This window comes from Anarhichas minor, unplaced genomic scaffold (genome assembly GCF_050575085.1).
Source record: "Anarhichas minor isolate MPS153535 unplaced genomic scaffold, ASM5057508v1 ptg000080l, whole genome shotgun sequence".
Lineage (NCBI taxonomy): Eukaryota > Metazoa > Chordata > Actinopteri > Perciformes > Anarhichadidae > Anarhichas > Anarhichas minor.
In genome coordinates, this window is record NW_027466526.1 from 2554897 (window position 1) to 2573013 (window position 18117).

General features: G+C 41.5%; 1 protein-coding gene across 1 annotated transcript in view; it reads left to right on the plus strand.

The window, feature by feature from the left end:
• LOC142938180 (CUB and sushi domain-containing protein 3-like) overlaps positions 1 to 18117 on the plus strand; it is a 194277-nt gene that overhangs the window by 159019 nt on the left and 17141 nt on the right. The window contains exons 57-60 of the mRNA XM_076081426.1: positions 2381 to 2563; positions 5446 to 5622; positions 9843 to 10025; positions 15623 to 15796. Of these exons, the coding sequence (XP_075937541.1) occupies positions 2381 to 2563; positions 5446 to 5622; positions 9843 to 10025; positions 15623 to 15796 (717 nt within the window). The remainder of the gene's footprint in view (positions 1 to 2380; positions 2564 to 5445; positions 5623 to 9842; positions 10026 to 15622; positions 15797 to 18117) is intronic.

The window sequence follows — 18117 nt, forward strand, 5'->3', positions numbered from 1 at the left end:
GAAGCAAGACCCAATCGTGATCATATAAATTGGAGATGTGGTACATGTGCATATATAATAATAATAATAATAATTTTAAAAAAGTACAGAAATTATGTACTTCGATTTTTTGTGACCTGTAGGACACGGAATAATATCTATGATACATCTTTAATATTGATGTTGGTTATAGGTGGTAGTTAGAGTGTTTGTCGCATTGTCCTCACATCGTCGCATTGTACTGCATCAGTGCTTCTAATTAACTATGAAATGGACAACTTACAATGGGGGAAAAAAAGAGACCTTTTGTGTAAACATCTCACAACTAATCTCGATGCATCTCAATGTATTGCATTCTCAATTTTCTGTCCTGCTGCACAGAGGCTTGATGAATTCATATCCATGAAAGTGAACATCTGTTTCAGCTGCCGAAGAACTCGGAACCGCAACACGGCTTTAACCGAGTTGTTGCTTACAGGATGTGAAGCTGTGATGCAGCAAATTCACAGGCACATTAGCAAAAACCTTCTGAGGTGGTGCATTTAGTACTGCAGTGTTAGCTAAATATATCACCTATCTGGAAAAGGGTTAGTGTGTGTTTAAAGCCTCTGTCCGTTGATGCCTCTGTAAGGATTTTAAAGTTTATTTGCAGAAAGGTTGCTGCGGAGTCTATAGACGGCTTTATCTGTAGCACTAGAAATTATTTAAATGGCGCATTTGTATTCTCGGAGTGTGTTCATCACCGATGGCAACACAATAATTTGGGTTATGAATTCCTCAGAAGTCCAGCCCAGCCTCAACAACAGTCCTCATCTATGTATCCATCCATGCATCCTTCCTCTCATCTGTCCTCCTTTGTTAATTAGTAAGAGGAGCCTTAAAACTGCTTGCGAAGCCATTCCCCTTTTGTGCGCTGCATGGCTGAGTTGAAGGCCTTATTATTTCCTCACAAAGGGAGCCTGGTGAACAGACATTAACTCGGATTCAAACCAAATCCACCAACATCCCAATTAGAGAGATTATAGCTGTCACAGTACATGCCGAGCCGGGCTGCCTCACCTAACCAAAGGAGTCTAATGAAGCACCGTCAGCTGCTGTGAGACGCACACGCATATGTGCACACACACAAGTGGACATGCACACAAACACAGGCAACAAATAAGTATGCATACTTAACATGCACTTGCAAAGACAAGTGCATGCAAGTACAGGCACAGACGGAGAGGAAGACTCAAACACACATTCAACAAGTACACTCTGACAGACATATGCAGAACAAAGGTAGGCAACGGTACACTTATTTTCACACACACTCATTGCTTACCACAGCCACGCACACACACACTAATTATCTCCGTCTCTAAGCCCCTGACCTGACAAATCCAGTTTGTGAGCAGTGGGATGCGTGTAGAAGATATGAGCTTGTTGTTTGTCCAGTAAGGCTTTGTCAACAAGTCCAGTATTACCGAGCTGATGCACAGGGAATGATGCACAGGGTGTGTGCAAAGCTCAAGGAACATGATCTCGCAGCCTTATAAAGCACGGATCCTTCACAAAGAGACAACACATACTGAACTGTACAGACAACCACAGTGATCTACCTGTCTGTCTTTCTCTCTTGTCTGTCTGAATGTCTGCCTATCTGCACTTCGGCTTTGTCTGTTCCTTTTTATATCTCTCTTTCTGTGATACCCTGTCTTCTGATGCCAAACATTTTTCTCTTTTATTGCCTCCGCACAACACTCCGCTCTGCTTGCTGTTCATCACAACATAAAATGTTCCGTAGTTATGGCACCACCCTGACTTCATACCTATCATCTTTCTCTCATTTTCCATGGCTCAGAAAGAGAACTTTTCTTTTTTTCACCCATTGGCGATGAACCTAATGAGAACACGAGAAGAGACTATACAAGAGCCACAGCATCTTTTTTTTTAGTTAATTTATAGATGTGCAAGATGGGTACTCCACGGAACGAAAGACAGGAGAGTTGATTCAGGACAGTGAAAGCGCATTTGGCATCAGAGGTCAAACTGCATTCATCATTTCTCATAACCACAGCTGGTTGCCTTTTAATGCTGGCCCTGCTGTTTTTATGGACAGAAAGCTCCTGGTGTCAGAGCAGTGAAAGGTATTGGTCCTCCAGGTTGTTGGCGCGGTGACAACTGCTCATTGGTGCATTGTGTGTTTTATAGCTGCCTCACGGAGGACTGAAAAGATGTACAGTTTGAGTCTAAGCCCTCTCTGTATTGTCCCTCTGCTTGACAGGAACATTGTGTGGTAATTCACTGCCGTACCAACTTAAAAGGGCCCATCTGTAAACACAAACATAGACAGTTGAAGTGGATGGCATCCTCGGAGTCTTGTTTACATTGCCCCCTGTCTGGTTATCTCCCATTGCAGGCGACTCGGCAGACACCTGTGGGGATCCTGGCACACCTGGCCATGCCACCAGGGAGGCAGGGAACTTCAAAGTGCGCAGCAAGGTGCGCTTCACCTGCGCAGTGGGACATACACTGTACGGGTCGGCAGAGAGGATCTGCTTCCCCAACGGGACCTGGTCGGGCAGACAGCCATTCTGCAAACGTAAGGGAAAGCTGTCAAATGTTTCTGTGATGTTCCTTATGAAACGGTAGGAGGGGAGTGCATAGGGGTCATACACACATACTCATGCACACGTATTCACACACAGGCCCACAGATGCCATAAAACGTATCCAGTTACATGGAGAGATGCACTAGGATAAGGCATCGAAGCACTCGTAGCACCAAATATTGTCAAATACCAAAAGCTGCCATTGAAGGCTTGGGGAGATTCCTAGTCTTTATTATTCTTTGAACTGATATTTAAATTTAAATTTTTAATTTTAAAATGACCCACTGATGAATTAGATATGTTCGCTTTGTTAAATTAGTTTTGGTATGGAACTGAACGTGTCATCAGCTGTAGTATTGAACATTTTCAAACTGTAACCAGCGGTGTCTTACACACAAAGACACCGTTTGCAACACATGGGCAGCATGCAAGCGCGAGTGTGCGTCGAGTGTACAGATGGATGCTCATGTGCATCCACACCTATGCACACAAATGATTGCAAAAGCTCACAAACGGTACTGCACCAGATGGATAAGTATCTCTCTGCTGCAGTCTGGTGTTTCCTGCCAGCACATGGTGACTGTGACTAGCTCCCAGATTGCAACCAAAAAATTCATTAATTCCAGACACCTAAAGCCAAGTTCTTTTTGGATTGTGATAAATGAATCATTGTGGATTTTGAAGATATTAGTTCACTGAACGGCAGCTCTACATCTTGCATAAATTACCCCCAGGGGTCAACCGGATATGGAAGCAAATGTTTGACTGCTTCTGCTCTCTTCTACTTACTGTCCTTCAGGTTGGCACGGTGCTAGTGTCATTTTTAATATGATAGGCTCTCTGAATTACTCTCTGTATATCTTTGTTTTATTTCAACTCTCTTGTTTCTCCCTCATTTACTGTCCGTCTCTATCTTTATCCTTTGTTTCCCCTGCTCTCAGCCTTTTTTCTCTTGCTTCTCCCCTGATTTCTCTCTGTCTTCATCTCATTGCCTGGCTGTCTCGCCGTCCCCGTCCACTACTCCATCTGTCTCTCCTCTCTCTCTCTCTCTCTCTCTCTCTCTCTCTCTCTCTCTCTCTCTCTCTCTCTCTCTCTCTCTCTCTCTCTCTCTCTCTCTCTCTCTCTCTCTCTCCTCTCTCTCTCTCTCTCTCTCTCTCTCTCTCTCTCTCTCTCTCTCTCTCTCTCTCTCTCTCTCTCTCTCTCTCTCTCTCTCTCTCTCTCTCTCTATTGGTCAACCTTACCCTCCCTACCCTCCTTTTACTCCACATCTCTCTTCCACTACCTTTTTATCTCTCCATCCCCCGGCTGAATGCTGATTTAAAGATAGTTTTAGCCGTCCCTCCACCTCAGGAGGGAGGGGCCAGAGATTCACTGGAGCCTGAATGAGTTTCAGTGCTGTCTGTCTGTGATCTAAAGCCCTGTCTAGTGTTAAAACCCATCCATCCATTATCCACAACCTTTCACAGTCTCTGGGAAACGGTCACTGTGGATATTCAGCTTAATATTTTCACAATACCATCAGGGCCTGTTTTGTTTGTTTGTCATCATGTCTGTCTTGAATTATAAAAAGAGGAGCCAAAGAGGCTGTGTGTGTGTGCATAAGCTTGTGTGGGCATTTACAGTACAGTAATGTGAGCATGATGGCACCTGCTGTGTTTGGGTATGTGCCTGAGTGATGCATTTGCACCTTGGGGGGTGTGTGTGTGCGTGTGCGCGCACATGTGGTAATTGAGAAATCACCATCGCACCTACAACACGTCTGCCTCCTACAAAAATCACTATTTCAGATTTTCCAGGCAATTAGGTGATTGAGACAGCAAATCAGCTCGTAATCAGACATGATTTGGAGCAGAAGAAAAACACATGAAACAAACTGTCGCTTCCCCTCTTCAGGGATACATTTAGTTGGTGTATTCTGGAACTGATGTAAAGGACACCTTAGTTGAGTTCACTGTAGAAAGTCTATTGTGCATCTAAAGCAACACTTTCCATGGAATTCAGCCTCTTGTCTGAGTTCAATATGTGCTTATTGCCAGGAGTGATATTTCATATATTATAAATAATTCTGCATGCATTATTCTTAAGTGTTAACTTCTGCTTACTCCTACCGAACATATATTTGTTTATTTAGAATTTGCTGTATATGTTTACTGTTCATTTTATTGGTCATTCTTTTCTCTTTTTTTTTTATTTTGTGTTACATTTTCCAAAATGAATCTAATATTTTTCATTATTTCGTCAAATTTGATCAAACTAAAAGTGTTGTTGTTGTTTCACCACAGCTGCCAATTTTCACATTACTCCTCCGATCCTCTTCGTGTTTTTATACAGCACTAAATGTCATTACCATGGATGTACTATGAGACTTGACAATACACAAACTGCACTTAATTTACTGTGTACTACTGCACCAGCTCTGCTCACTAGCCTCTCTTAATAAAGCGGTGATGCTGTATAGATTAGTGGTTCTTTACGTGTATGGTTCACAGCTTCTTCTTTTAAAATAATAAAGCAGATGTGAGGCACAAACACATAATGGGGGGACTCTGACACAAGCCAGTGATTTCTATCTGCCCATTTCATATTGTTCCCCCTGAGTGCTTATCGGACAGAGCCAAGAAACTACAAATATTATATCGGGTCAAAAGCAAAACTGCAATTATTTCATAAATACATATTACTATTGACACAATATGGAAGAAATATATTTCTCGCAGCCCTTTAATCACCTTGAGACCTTCAGAAGTCATCTTTCAGCCACCTTCGAGACTCCCAGCTGTCGGATTGTGAACCACCGATATGGAAAATAGAAAATGCATTACCTTTTTACACTTGTGACCTTCACCTCCTCTCTTTTCTCCCCTGTGTTGCAGCGGTGCAGTGTGGGAACCCAGCCACACCTGCTCATGGTCGTATTTCCCGCGTGGATGGCACAACCGTCTCCCACTCCATCGTGTATTCTTGTATGGAGGGCTATTTCCTTGCTGGCTTGCCCACACGCCAGTGTCTGGCAAATGGCACGTGGTCTGGAATGACTCCCAACTGCACAAGTGAGTTTTATATACACAGAACACCAGAAAACGCAACAGAGCACACTTCATTGTCCCGTTGGTGCATAGCAGTACATTGCTGACCAGTTACACATGTCCTAGTCAGTACAGTACAGTACAGTAGTGCTGTATGAACAAGTTAAGCATGTCATTTATACTGTAAGGCAGATAAAAAATTAATAAAGACAGGCCTGAAGATGATTTAGCTCCTTATGTCTGCCAAAAGGAGGCGCTCTGAATGATCAACGGCGGTGCTAAAATAGAGTATAAGATTTCAAATGGTGCATAAATCTCTCTGAGCCTTCTCTCCCTGCAAAGCCTCAGAACTGTCAGGCCGTTTTTTTTTTTATTGTCTAGTACTCAGCAAATGAGCCTCGCAGTAATTAAGAAGTATGCCAATCTATATTCAATTTGCACCAGGGTGACTATCAAACAAAATTACACATTGTTCTTCTCTCTGAAAATCACCATATTCCTCCTTCCTCATTCTTTTTGCCTGTTATTGAATCTCAAGAAAAGATAAATGGTATGGGCATAATTTTCAATTTTGGAATGAAATGAGTCTCCGGAGAGAGACACACAGGGAGGGAGAAGGAGAGGGAGATTGAAAATTGGATAACGATGATCAAACATGCAGAAAGAGGGAATAGCTTTTCTGCCTCTTTTTGCCCACTTTTAAGCCTGCTCATCACCAAACTTATTATTGTTATCCTCCTGCATGCTGTCACTTCGCATTGGATTTTCGTGGTCAGTTCAGGGACATCAACATCAACAAGATGCCAAGATTGGCTCAGTGTGCCTTCATTAAGGAGGCAATCATTTTCACGGTTCATGGGTAATCGATCATGTAGGTTACCAGATCAAAGTCACACAACATTCTCAAGGGGAGAGAGAGAAAAGTTCTTCTTTTAAACACTTTTTTTCTTAACACTCTTGATGTTTGATAAATTAAATTTATAGAGCATGTTAAAGAATTAGCGAATTAGTGGAAGTGCAGTAGGAAAGAGACGGGCTCAGTGAACTATGAAGTAAAGCCAGAGAGCACTAAATGGAATAAACAGTAAACGCTGGTTATTCAGGCAGACTATTTGCCTTGTAACGTGCCGTGATTCTGTTGATTTATATCTACTTTTTTAGATTTTAGTATTCTTCTCTTCTCCATTCCTTTCCTCTCTCCCCTACTTTAAACGCTGACACAGACGTTGCGGAGGGGGGGGGGGGGGGGGGGTGTAAGGGGGTGTGGGGTGGGAGGATAGGATTGAAGGAAGACATCACAAAATATCCTTTAGTGCAATTAGCAGTCAACAGTCAGATTTCTGCCGCATCAATCAATCATTTTATTTGTGCCCAGTGGGGCAGGTGGTTATGCAGCAGAGGGATGCATACATTTAGCAGACATAAAACACAGGGCATATAAATACAAGCAATAACGATAACAAAACCATCTGATTCTTATTTAAATGAGCAAAACGCTATCAGAAGTCATCGTGGTGTCTTTGCATCCAAAATAACTAAATTCAAAGTCCAAGTCCGTTTTCACGCTGAGCACCCTGTCCTTTTTTGAGATGCAAGTGCTCCAGTGTTGTGACAGAAAAGGAAAAACCTGCTTCAGGTCACTAACACACCTGAGATATGTCAGCATGGTTCATCAGTATGATACAGTTGGGGATAAACAGAGATCACTGACTAATTTTAAATGCAGGTTTTACTGGGAGCAGGTTCTTGCGCTGCATGCAAACTTCTCTGATTTCCTGCTGTAACATGATCCCCCCCACTAACTTGTTTTCTTGGGAGCAAGTAAATGTACTAAATGAAAAATCGGTTGCGTTGTTGAAGTCAACAGCCTGCAGCTTCTCTGCTTTGTGCTGACTGACTGGGTTTTCCACTCCTACAGATAGACAGGCACACATAAACATTTATACGCATACTTTGTTTCTGTCTGTCTTTTGTCAGACCACTTTTCTTCATTCTTTTTTTACTCTTGTTACTTTACATATTAAGATTTCTGCATAGAAAGCATACAAAGGGCTTATAAAATATGATGGTTCTTTGACTGAAACTACCAAATATATATAAGTGCAGCTGAAACGATTAGTCGATTAATTGGCAACTGTTTTGACTAAACAGATGGACACAAATAGCCATCAAAAACATCTAGGCTATACAGTTAACCATCCATTTCACAAGATTTTTACCGGTCAGTGTTGTAGCTGTAAACAAATTTCTAAAATGTTGTAGATACACATAGGATGAGATTATTTGTTGGAGCAAGCAGTGTACCGCCATCAACGTCTGTCGGTGGCCAAGTGAAGATCCCACTCTGTGCTCACAACTAGCAGCTCTCTGATGTTTCGTGTCAAGATACAAAGTTGGTCTCACCCAGCACGATAAAGATGTCCAAGTGTTGAGGTCGTTGGCAGCAACTGAACATAATCAAACGGGAATTAATTTGAGGGAGGGGGGCGTTAGCAGGGACAGCCAAATGCATCAAACTGTCATCTTACACTAAGGTGAGCAAGTCAGGAATGATTTTGTAATAAGTAGGCACAAATTAGGGCTGCAAGATTAAACTGGGCTTAGAAAAAAGCAATCAAATAGAGGCTGGCAACTTACAATTACATCAGAGAAAGCACGAGGTTAAGACCTGACAATGTAGTGGGCCAACACTTTGCCATCTGCTTACTTTCGCTAATCATGCCATAAGAAGAAGCCAAGAATAGACGTATGAAAAGAGACTCAACAGAAATGACATTATATTCACTGGGCTCACCACTTGAATTAAACAAAAACAAATCTAAATCTCAATGATATAATCATAAAGGTGCATTTTTAGAAAGGGAATATGTAAATAAAACACGGCATCGGTTGTGTATCATTTTGATAAAGCAATCCTAATAGCAAATTCTGTGTGGCGATGCTTTCACTGCTTGATCATAGACTGGTGTGGCTGCAGCTGTATCATCAACTTCTGTCAATATTTCTTTTCTTCACAAAACTGAACATCATAATAAGAAGTCTTGAAAAATCATTGTTTAGTTATTTTTATTGCCCAGTATACGTGCATATGCAGAGACTATCTTGGACATCTAATTTGAAAAAAATGCTGAGTGGAAGCATAGAGCCATTATGCACAATGATTTATTGTGATGACCTCGATGAAATCATGCACAAGGAACAAAATGTAACTACTCAAAAAGTTTTGTGCTGTTGTGCTCCATCCAATTTTTAGTGGCGAGTGGATTTTTGTACATGTCGATACATCGTTGTCCATTGAAAACCATTATTTCCTCATATCTGGAGATTTTAAAGTTTAAATAAATGTTCCTTTATGTGTTAATGGAATTTTCCAAAGACCTTCTAAAACCCATTACATCATCGAACAAATGCATTGTCAGAAAGCTTAAAGCGAGGCTATTATCTGAGTCCGTGAACAGTATTTCATTTGGGAACATTATTGTGTAAATCACTGTAACCACGTGTCATTATAATAGGGCCCCTGTGCTCTGCACCATTGCCACGTTCATGTCATATGTCATATGGGATGGACTGTAGAGATGGGAAAGATTCCCATGTTTATAACTTCTGAGTGTTCCCGTCACAGGACAACTCAAGACGACAGTTGCCTGATTTCAGAGTTGTTTGAATGAGGGTTAGAAAAAACAAAACGTACTGTGCATTAACAATTTAACACTATTTGCAACCGTCTAGAACAGTTAAAACCATATAAGTAATAAAAAAAAAAAAAATTAACACTCAGTTACTGATGAGCACCACACAATTAAGTAAGGACTGCTGGTGAGAGATTGGGGGTTGCACCATTTGTAACTGTACTTGGCACAGCTGTTCAACACTTTCGAGCCACGAATGTGGCCGAGAGGATCATTGTTAACCACCCACAATTTTAGGCAATAGCATATGAACAAAAACAACAAGTGCATGCTTATGCCCTGATTGCACAAATGAACAAATGCATTATAAGGAAAGCACCAACTTAACTAGAGAAGGCTAAAAATAGAAAATGTAGGGGGGGGGGGAAGCATTTCCTCCCCCGTGCTTACTTAATAACCCCTCACTGCTCTTTCTTCAGAATGCATAGGGATATGGGTCAGTCAGTTACAATATGTTTCATATTGCAGTTCAGTATGTTTTAATTGTTATTCAACGACACCATTTAGGATGATTTCTGATGCAACTGCCTTATGTTTGACGACCGATTGCAGTGATCGCGTGTGGCGACCCTGGCATTCCGGCGAATGGACTTAGATTCGGTGAGGACATCACGGTGGGGCAGAATGTGACGTTCACGTGTCAGCTGGGCTATGTGATGACGGGAGCGGACAACGCTGTCACAAGGCGCTGCACCAACAATGGCACCTGGAGTGGCACCGTGCCAGCATGCCAAGGTAAACACCACCCACAAATGCACACACCAACATGCACGGCATTGTACTCGTGACGCAGCAGACGGTCAACCTTGATAACCATCAGACCGTGCTTGTAACAACCTTGGCACGCTAGCACACTGTCACGTACGATATGAAGTACATGCCTACGCCCTGAGATCTAATGAGATTAGCAAGCAAGGTGACACAGAACTTCCAGTGTGGTCAGATAGTGTCATATTGTTCACTTCAGTGTGCCGATAACGGCGGTACCAACAGTACATGCGGTTGAATGACTCCAGACAGACGCGCACTCTCAAATGCATATGCAGGCGTATATATATTTGCAGAAGTATAAAATTGCACACATCCACATAAACACTACAAGCAATTTTGAATCTGTTTTTTTTTTTTTTATTATGTTCAGTACAAAAGTAGTACTATATTTTGACGAGTCCCCAGATAAAAGACTGCATCTCTCAGCTAGCTTTCAGGCAAAAACAGATAAAATGTTTAATACATTTTTCGAGCACTTGATCCAGGACGCAGTGATTTCACACACACTTACATCATCTACAGTAGAGTTGCACCTGTGATGGCACAGAGCCAAGGCTAAAACTTCCCCTCACACCTGATGATGGATGGCTAACAAGTCCTCTCTATCCCAACAAGCATCCCTGTAATTGCACTCCAACAGTTCATCACTGGCTTCCTCTCTCTAAAAGTATGTGTGCACTCTCTGGGCTTGATTAACATCAAAGTAAAAAAACTCCACTAAGAGGCCTTAGTTGTTGTACACCCATCAGCACTACATCACTCTATGATTTATGACGCTCGAGTGGAGGCATAGATTAGCACGTCTGCCATCGACAGCCAAAAGTAAGTATTGCAGGGAGGATTAACTTGTGCAGCAAACGGTTCAAAAGTACACCGGAAAAAGGGAAGAGCCTACCAGGCAAATGGTGGCTTACTGTTGCTAAGGAACTGTTCCCAGGCTGATGTATCGGTTACAGAGAAGAAAGCTGGTTGTGGAATCGGCCTCTTGAGAAATGGGAAAGGACAAATGAACTGCGAGAGAATTAAGAGGCAGAGTGTGAGACGGACATGCACACGAACGAACGTAACAGGTGGGAGAAATATCCACAGGTAAGTTGCAGGAAGGCGAGAGGGAATGAGAGATCAGGGATTGTAAAAACATGACGCCCGTTCCTTTTTCTTCATATCTAAAGGCTGTTTTTGGTTCTAGATATACTGTATATAGGTCCCGTATGTAGTGTATAGAATGTCGTTATTGTCCGGTAGCAGTCCGTGTCTTCACCTTTCCTCAGCTCAACTCAAAGGGAGTTGTGGTTTTAAGCCGCACACTTCTGGCCCTCCTCCGGCTCCCCGTAGGACCTTGCATAGATGTTTACAACATCCAAACTGACACTGATTTCTAATATTTCATGGGTGTGTTACATTATTAATGCTCCCTGTTCTGTGGTATGTTGAGGCTGATCCATAGTCGCACAGTGTTACCCAAGGCGGTTTTAACCAGCGGGAGAGAGAGAGAGAGAGAGACAAAGCATGGGTGTATATGTGCACGCATGCGTGTATAAAAGTGTGTGAAGCTACTAACCTAATCCTTGACAGCTACCGCAACAGCTCAGGCACTCAGCCCCGATACTGCTACGCTTGATGGGGGTGGCGTGGAGAGGAGTGAAACTCCAGAGCCTAGTCATCCTCATCACACTCGCAAAACTCACACCATGCATGCGTACAATCACATGCCGGCATTCAATTACGCTGGTGTCTCTCTCAGGCATACAAAGGCACAGATGCTCACACGCCTTCACGTTTGCTCCGGCCGCTGCCTGAGTGCTGTCAGTTCGTACTGACCTGTATGCATTAGTCAGCGAGCCAGAGGGTCCCTCCCGCCACCTCCTAACCTCGCCGCTGCTCTCGCTTCTCCAACAGTACTTATTTCTCCCATGGGGCAAATGAAAGGCAAGAGAAAGGATTTTGATAACTAAGTGTATGCGCGATATTAATTTCTATGTGTATGGGGTATTAAGAAGCAGTTCAGATGTGTTGGGCTCTAATTTTTCTCCTTACCGTTGCTCACTTCATCTCCTTTGGTCTCTTTCTAAGACTATCTAGTACAAGCAATACAACAGCTTGCTGGTAATCGCGGCTTTTTTTTATCATCTCTCGCTGACAGCCTACGCTGCAAGAGGTCTTAGAAAAGGACTGAGAAAATATCTATTTTCTCTTTTTGCGTCTGCAACTGAAAACAATAAGATGGGTTGCCTTTTTCTTTTGCATGATTGGGTTCAAGTTGAAGGTGCAGCTGATTGAAATTGTCATGTTGCGGGGCATCTGTCATCCTGTCATAGATTTGAATGATGTGCCGCAAGGATATGAGCCGATATTCCAGGGATGGGGGGGGGGGGGGGGATTTGCTACTGAAAGAGACAAAGAGTTTCTACGTATGCCGACTCTGTGCATAATTTTAAACATTATGAGTATGTGTCAGTGATGGCCACACCGTTTGTGTGTGGTGTGCACAAACACACTGCCGATGACACATCCTAAGCTTCGCCGCCCGCCAAGGATTCCGTTTGAATCCCAGGTTTGGCGTGTTCAGCTAAGAGGCACTAATGCTGCTTAGAACTACTTAGGAAAATGGGGACACTCTCCACTTCCCATTCAGTTCTGCCTGCCACCCATGCCTTGCCTTTTTTTGTACTTTATTTTTTCATTTATTTAAAGTAATTTCTGATGCAGGGCTTATGGGATTAGTGGGCCTACCACTCTAATCAGCGTAATTTGCCTACTTGCACATGTGTGTTCACACATTCTCCCTCCATCTGTCTTTCCTCTCCCTCCTTTTCTTTCACACACTGCGGGGAGACGCACATACACGCCCAAACCAACTTTCTACTTTACAACATCCAGCTGGGCATTTTAGAGAGGTATTTCAGAATGAAGTGCCTTTTTATTCTAGGGCTCCAGAGCAACAACATGGAAATCCCAAATTGAAGACTTTACTAATTCATTAACATCAAAGAGAAACAGTTTCAAGTGAACGTGTTCCTTCTTGAGAACTTGAAAAAGAAAATTACTTTACCAAACAAAACATTAAAAAACAGATTGCAACATCGGTATGGTTTAGTCTTTTACTTTTATTCAGGAATAATCATGGCCTAAATATCTTTCCAGATATAGCATACATCTAAAGCATATATACTGTATTCTGCTGCAACGTGTCCATATGGAAATCTTTTTGGATCCGCTGCCAACCAAGAACAAAAGGCGCTTCCACCTTGGAGAGAGTGTGTGAATATCCCACAGTGGCTTGCTCCACATTTACTGTAAGTTGTTGTGTAGAAAAAGTTTACGGAGCAGGAAAGTTGTCCATCATGTGACTAACCTATATTAATTCTATCATAAGAAACCAATTCATTTTAAAATGTTAACCTTGCTTTAAACAGGTGAACTAAAGCTTTCTGAAGTGTGTAAATACAATAACCTCAACTGGAATCTAGTGTGTATGAAAGGAAGCCACCAATACTCTTATCTGTTCATTGTGCCAGCTACTTTATATGTAATATTGAGACACTAGGTCCGGTCTTCATGGTCCACCCAGAGCCATGTCTATCACTCTGCCTTCACATTGCTGCATCAGTATTTTTATGTCATGTACTTGGTAAATGAAAATGTTGTTGTTCTACCAAAATGCTAAACTTTAACTTCAGAGCCAAGGTGTTAACATGAGTCTAAGTAACTGGATTTGTAAACTAAATTTTGCGAGACTTGGCTATAGCCCGACTCCAAATTGCAGATCTTTGTTCAAGTGTTTCGGCATGCGTGAGAGCGTCTAAAAAAAAAGAAGAAGAGAGAATTGGGGAAATGATGGGTGTATAGGGAGGATAGTAATGGTTTAAAACAACTGCTATAATTTATTCACATCCCTAAAACCCATATCCCATCTGCATCCCCACGGGTTCATCTCCAAGTGTGTCAGAACAAACTCCAAGCTTTATTATGCATTCATTTATTACATTTGTTGAACAGAAAGTTTATGGCTTACACAGTGTGTGGTGCAATAACACAATTTGACAAAACATGTTTATTTTTGTCCTACATGAAGAAGCTAACTTCAACCCTGTGTCTTAAAGGAAGCAGTGGTTTGGCCTTCTGTGCATTTTATCATTCTGGATTTAAATGGGAAGATAAAACCTGTAAAAAATGGCAATTTATTGGATAAAAAGTGGGTTCATTACAATATTTAACACCACTGACCCTCTCATGATAATCACCACCTCCATTTATTCAAATTTAGATTAGATACGGAAAAAAACAGGATATAGCCATATCCCTGTAAATCCACATAAATCCTTTAATTATCTCCAGGCTTTAACATTGTCTGTTATCCTCGAGCTACACCAAATAGCTGTAGTTTTGTTTCAATTGTACCAAGCACCAGCCGTGGCCTGAAGCATTATGTTTTGGGGTTTTCCGTCCTTGCATAGCTCGTCTGATCCATTCAGGCAAACTCAATACCTCAGGAACGCCTTGAGCCTTGCACTCAAGGATTAACTAATTAGATTTTGGGGCGTGTGTGTGTGTGTGTGTGTGTGTGTGTGTGTGTGTGTGTGTGTGTGTGTGTGTGTGTGTGTGTGTGTGTGTGTGTGTGTGTGTGTGTGTGTGTGTGTGTGTGTGTGTGTGTGTGTGTGTGTGTGTGTGTGTGTGTGTGTGTGTGTGTGTGTGTGTGTGTGTGTGTGTGTGTGTGTGTGTGTGTGTGAACAATTAGTTTAGTCAAGATTCTGATGGGCAAATGGCATCTTGCATTGTCTCTGTCATCAGTGTATGAATGTGTGTGTGAATGGATGAACGTTGACATGTAGTTTACAGTGCTTTGACTGATTTAAAGACTGTAAAGGCACTATATAAATGTAAGTCCATTTAACATTTAGATTGTGGTGGTCAATGGTCACTGTGACCTCACAAACATGTTTTTGGCCAAAACTCAAGACTTAATTGGCTAATTATGTCAATTTCACATAAAATGTCTAATAAGATAAAATCATGAAGTTAATTTTGGACAGCAATGGATGTAAACTGAAACATGAATGGTTGGCGGAGGCATAGAACCACAAGGCTTTCAATTCTAGTTTTAAGGATAATTTCTGCTCCTTCATTCTTGTGTCCAGGATTGTAAAACTAAATATTTACAACAGTGTTCTTGCTTGAATTTGTCTTGATTGTCAAGTGACCACAGCAAATATTTTTGGTGTGACTGGTAAAGAGAGCCTTGCACGGTACAGTTTATGCACAGTACCACAAAACTACTTGGGGTTTAACTTGAACCCTCCACTCCAACTCCTTTATGTTTGCATCATGAAGCAATTATGTTTTAACATGTAATATTAGAAAGGTCTGTGGGCTGTCGGTCTATTATGTCCTTGTAATGATTGCAATATTTATTACATATTTTAAATTATCATATGACTTTTGCTAGATCTGGTTTCTCCCTCATCCATTTTTGATGAATTCAAGTTTTTTTTTAAAATTTGGACTTTTTTCACTCCAATAAGCTGATCTTGACTGTGACCGTATCCTCACTATCCCCACAGTGGTGACGTGTCCTACACCCCGACCCGTACCCAACGGCCTCCTGGAGGGCTCGGTCCTGGAATGGGGTACCAGCGTGAGCTACAGCTGTCTACCTGGCTACGAGCTGTCCTTCCCTGCTGTGCTCACCTGCACAGGGAATGGGACGTGGAGCGGAGACCTGCCTCAGTGCTTGCGTGAGTCACCGTTTTCTACTCTCTTGATTATGATCATTTTAGAGGTCTCGAGAGGAAGTTTCCTCATGTATGTGAAAACACGGAAAACATGGAATACTGAGAGGTATAGTAATCCAGTGAAAGAACGTCCGAACATTTAATGCATGTATTTGGGGAAGGAACAACAGGTTATTTCTCAAATGTATCTCGTAGTAAGTGTGTATATATATATATATATATATATATATATACCTGCTTGGTATTTTATTCCTCATACATTCAGTACATTAGTATTAACATCAGGGCCTAGATGAAAAAACTCAATTACTATACAAATATAATAAAACAGCCGTGCAGAGATGCAGAACTGGGATTATTAGTCTTGCAACGTCAATGTTTTTTTTTATTTCATAAACAGTGAGTTATACCTAATCCTAAAAACACCTTCAGTGGCAACACAATGATTTTTCTTTTTCAAAAGTGAAATACTAAAAAGTGCCAAGCATGAGAAGGACATTGTATCCTACCTGTTCATTAATATTTCATCATTCTTACATAAAAATGGAAACTCCAATTTACATTTTGATCAAATGAAAAGTGGATTAACCTCCAGCTCTACAGTCGAGCTATAATGTTTATGATGAAGATGATGATCTGAGTGGAACCACGCAGGGGGTGTCTGACGCTCTTTACTACTGTAAGGCCATCAATCATCTTTGCAAGTGTAATAATAACCCCTGGAATGCATCAAGAGCATCACTCTGTCATCACAATAATTCTTGCATCATATCAATCATACAGAAATCAAATATCAACAAGGGGAAAGTACTTGCATGTGTTTTTCTCTGAATGCAGCTGGATTAGGTGAAGCAAATGCCACAAAAAAAGTATCCATGCACAGCACTCCAAGTGCTGAAAGATGCGACGTTGTTTTTTTTCCTGACAGCTGTGCTGCACTGAAAACATCTCCACTTTAACTGGTGACTATAGGCAGTCATTTTCTGAAGCACTGCATTTTGCATCATATTGATTGATTATTGCAGGGAATCTCTGCTGTCACATTGCTGCATATTATAATTATGCAGACGTTTAGGTAAGAGTTCATGAATTGGGGAGTTAAATGGTTTGTATTTTAGTAACACATTGAAAAATAACTACTTTCACTTCTGTGTTCTTTTGTCATTGATGCTAATGACAGAATTTCGGTGCTGGTGGCCGTCTTCAGTCAGGCGAACATGGTCCTATTTAAGTATTTAGCATCTGAGATCCAGCTGACAGACTGCTGGTGTTTGTGACCACGCAACTAGAAAGCACATTACCTCGTGCAGCCGTTTGCTCTTCCAAATGGCCACATTGCTGTCGTTTATTGTAATTCTTGTAAGTCACTGTGCACATTGATGTCTGATTTATATCCCGCTTAACTGTAAAGGATCTGTAAATAATTTGTCTGTCATCAGCAGATATGTGCTTTAGCACTACTAAGTGATCAATTGCCTATTTTATTGAAGTGCAATGGTGTCTCTGTGTTCTGGTCCCGAGTTGTTATGATGGATAAAAAAAATGTCAACTGGACATAAAATGGATAAGGTTCCACTTGGTAAATGTACCACGTCTACTTACTGTCTACCGCAATTATGATGAGCAGTGTCATCCCTCAGTAAGCTGCAATCGTTTTTCCACATCAGCACCCCCAAAAACAACCTCTCGCAGCTATGTGAGCGACTAACCTTTATATTCCATGATGCAATGTTGTTGTTCAATGTGTCCCCGTCGAGAATTGTTTTTGATGTAGTAATTACATTCAATAGCGCCATTACTTACGACCTACAACACAGGTTCCAATGCTCGTGCAAAATTGACCCAAATTGAGAGCCATACACTATAAATATCATTCAGTGTGATCAATAACCAGCTACTGTAAAGAACGTGGCTCTCCTAAAGATGTTGTTATAGCTAGCCTCCTGCTAAGGTAGACGAAGTGAAAGCAAGTCTGTGATAAATCACTGAGGTTTACTAAGGCAAATAAATGAGTCTGCAAAATGGGAGGAAAGTGCTGATCATATTTGGTGTAGAAAAGGCTATTATCTATGTCATAAAATGTCAGCACAGCACTATCTACAGCGCTCTCAGGTGCTGGTCCCTATAAATCCTGAAGGAGTAAATCCTTAATTAGTGTCAATGCTTAAAGTGTAGTCACAGGACTGACCATTACTGTACATACTCTGCATTACTTTATAAACGCAAACATTTGTCATGGAGCGTCCGTGTATGCCCACAGGCTAGTAATTGTTTTTGTCTCTGTGTGCATTAGATGCAACTATATAGCTATACCCCAAGCATTA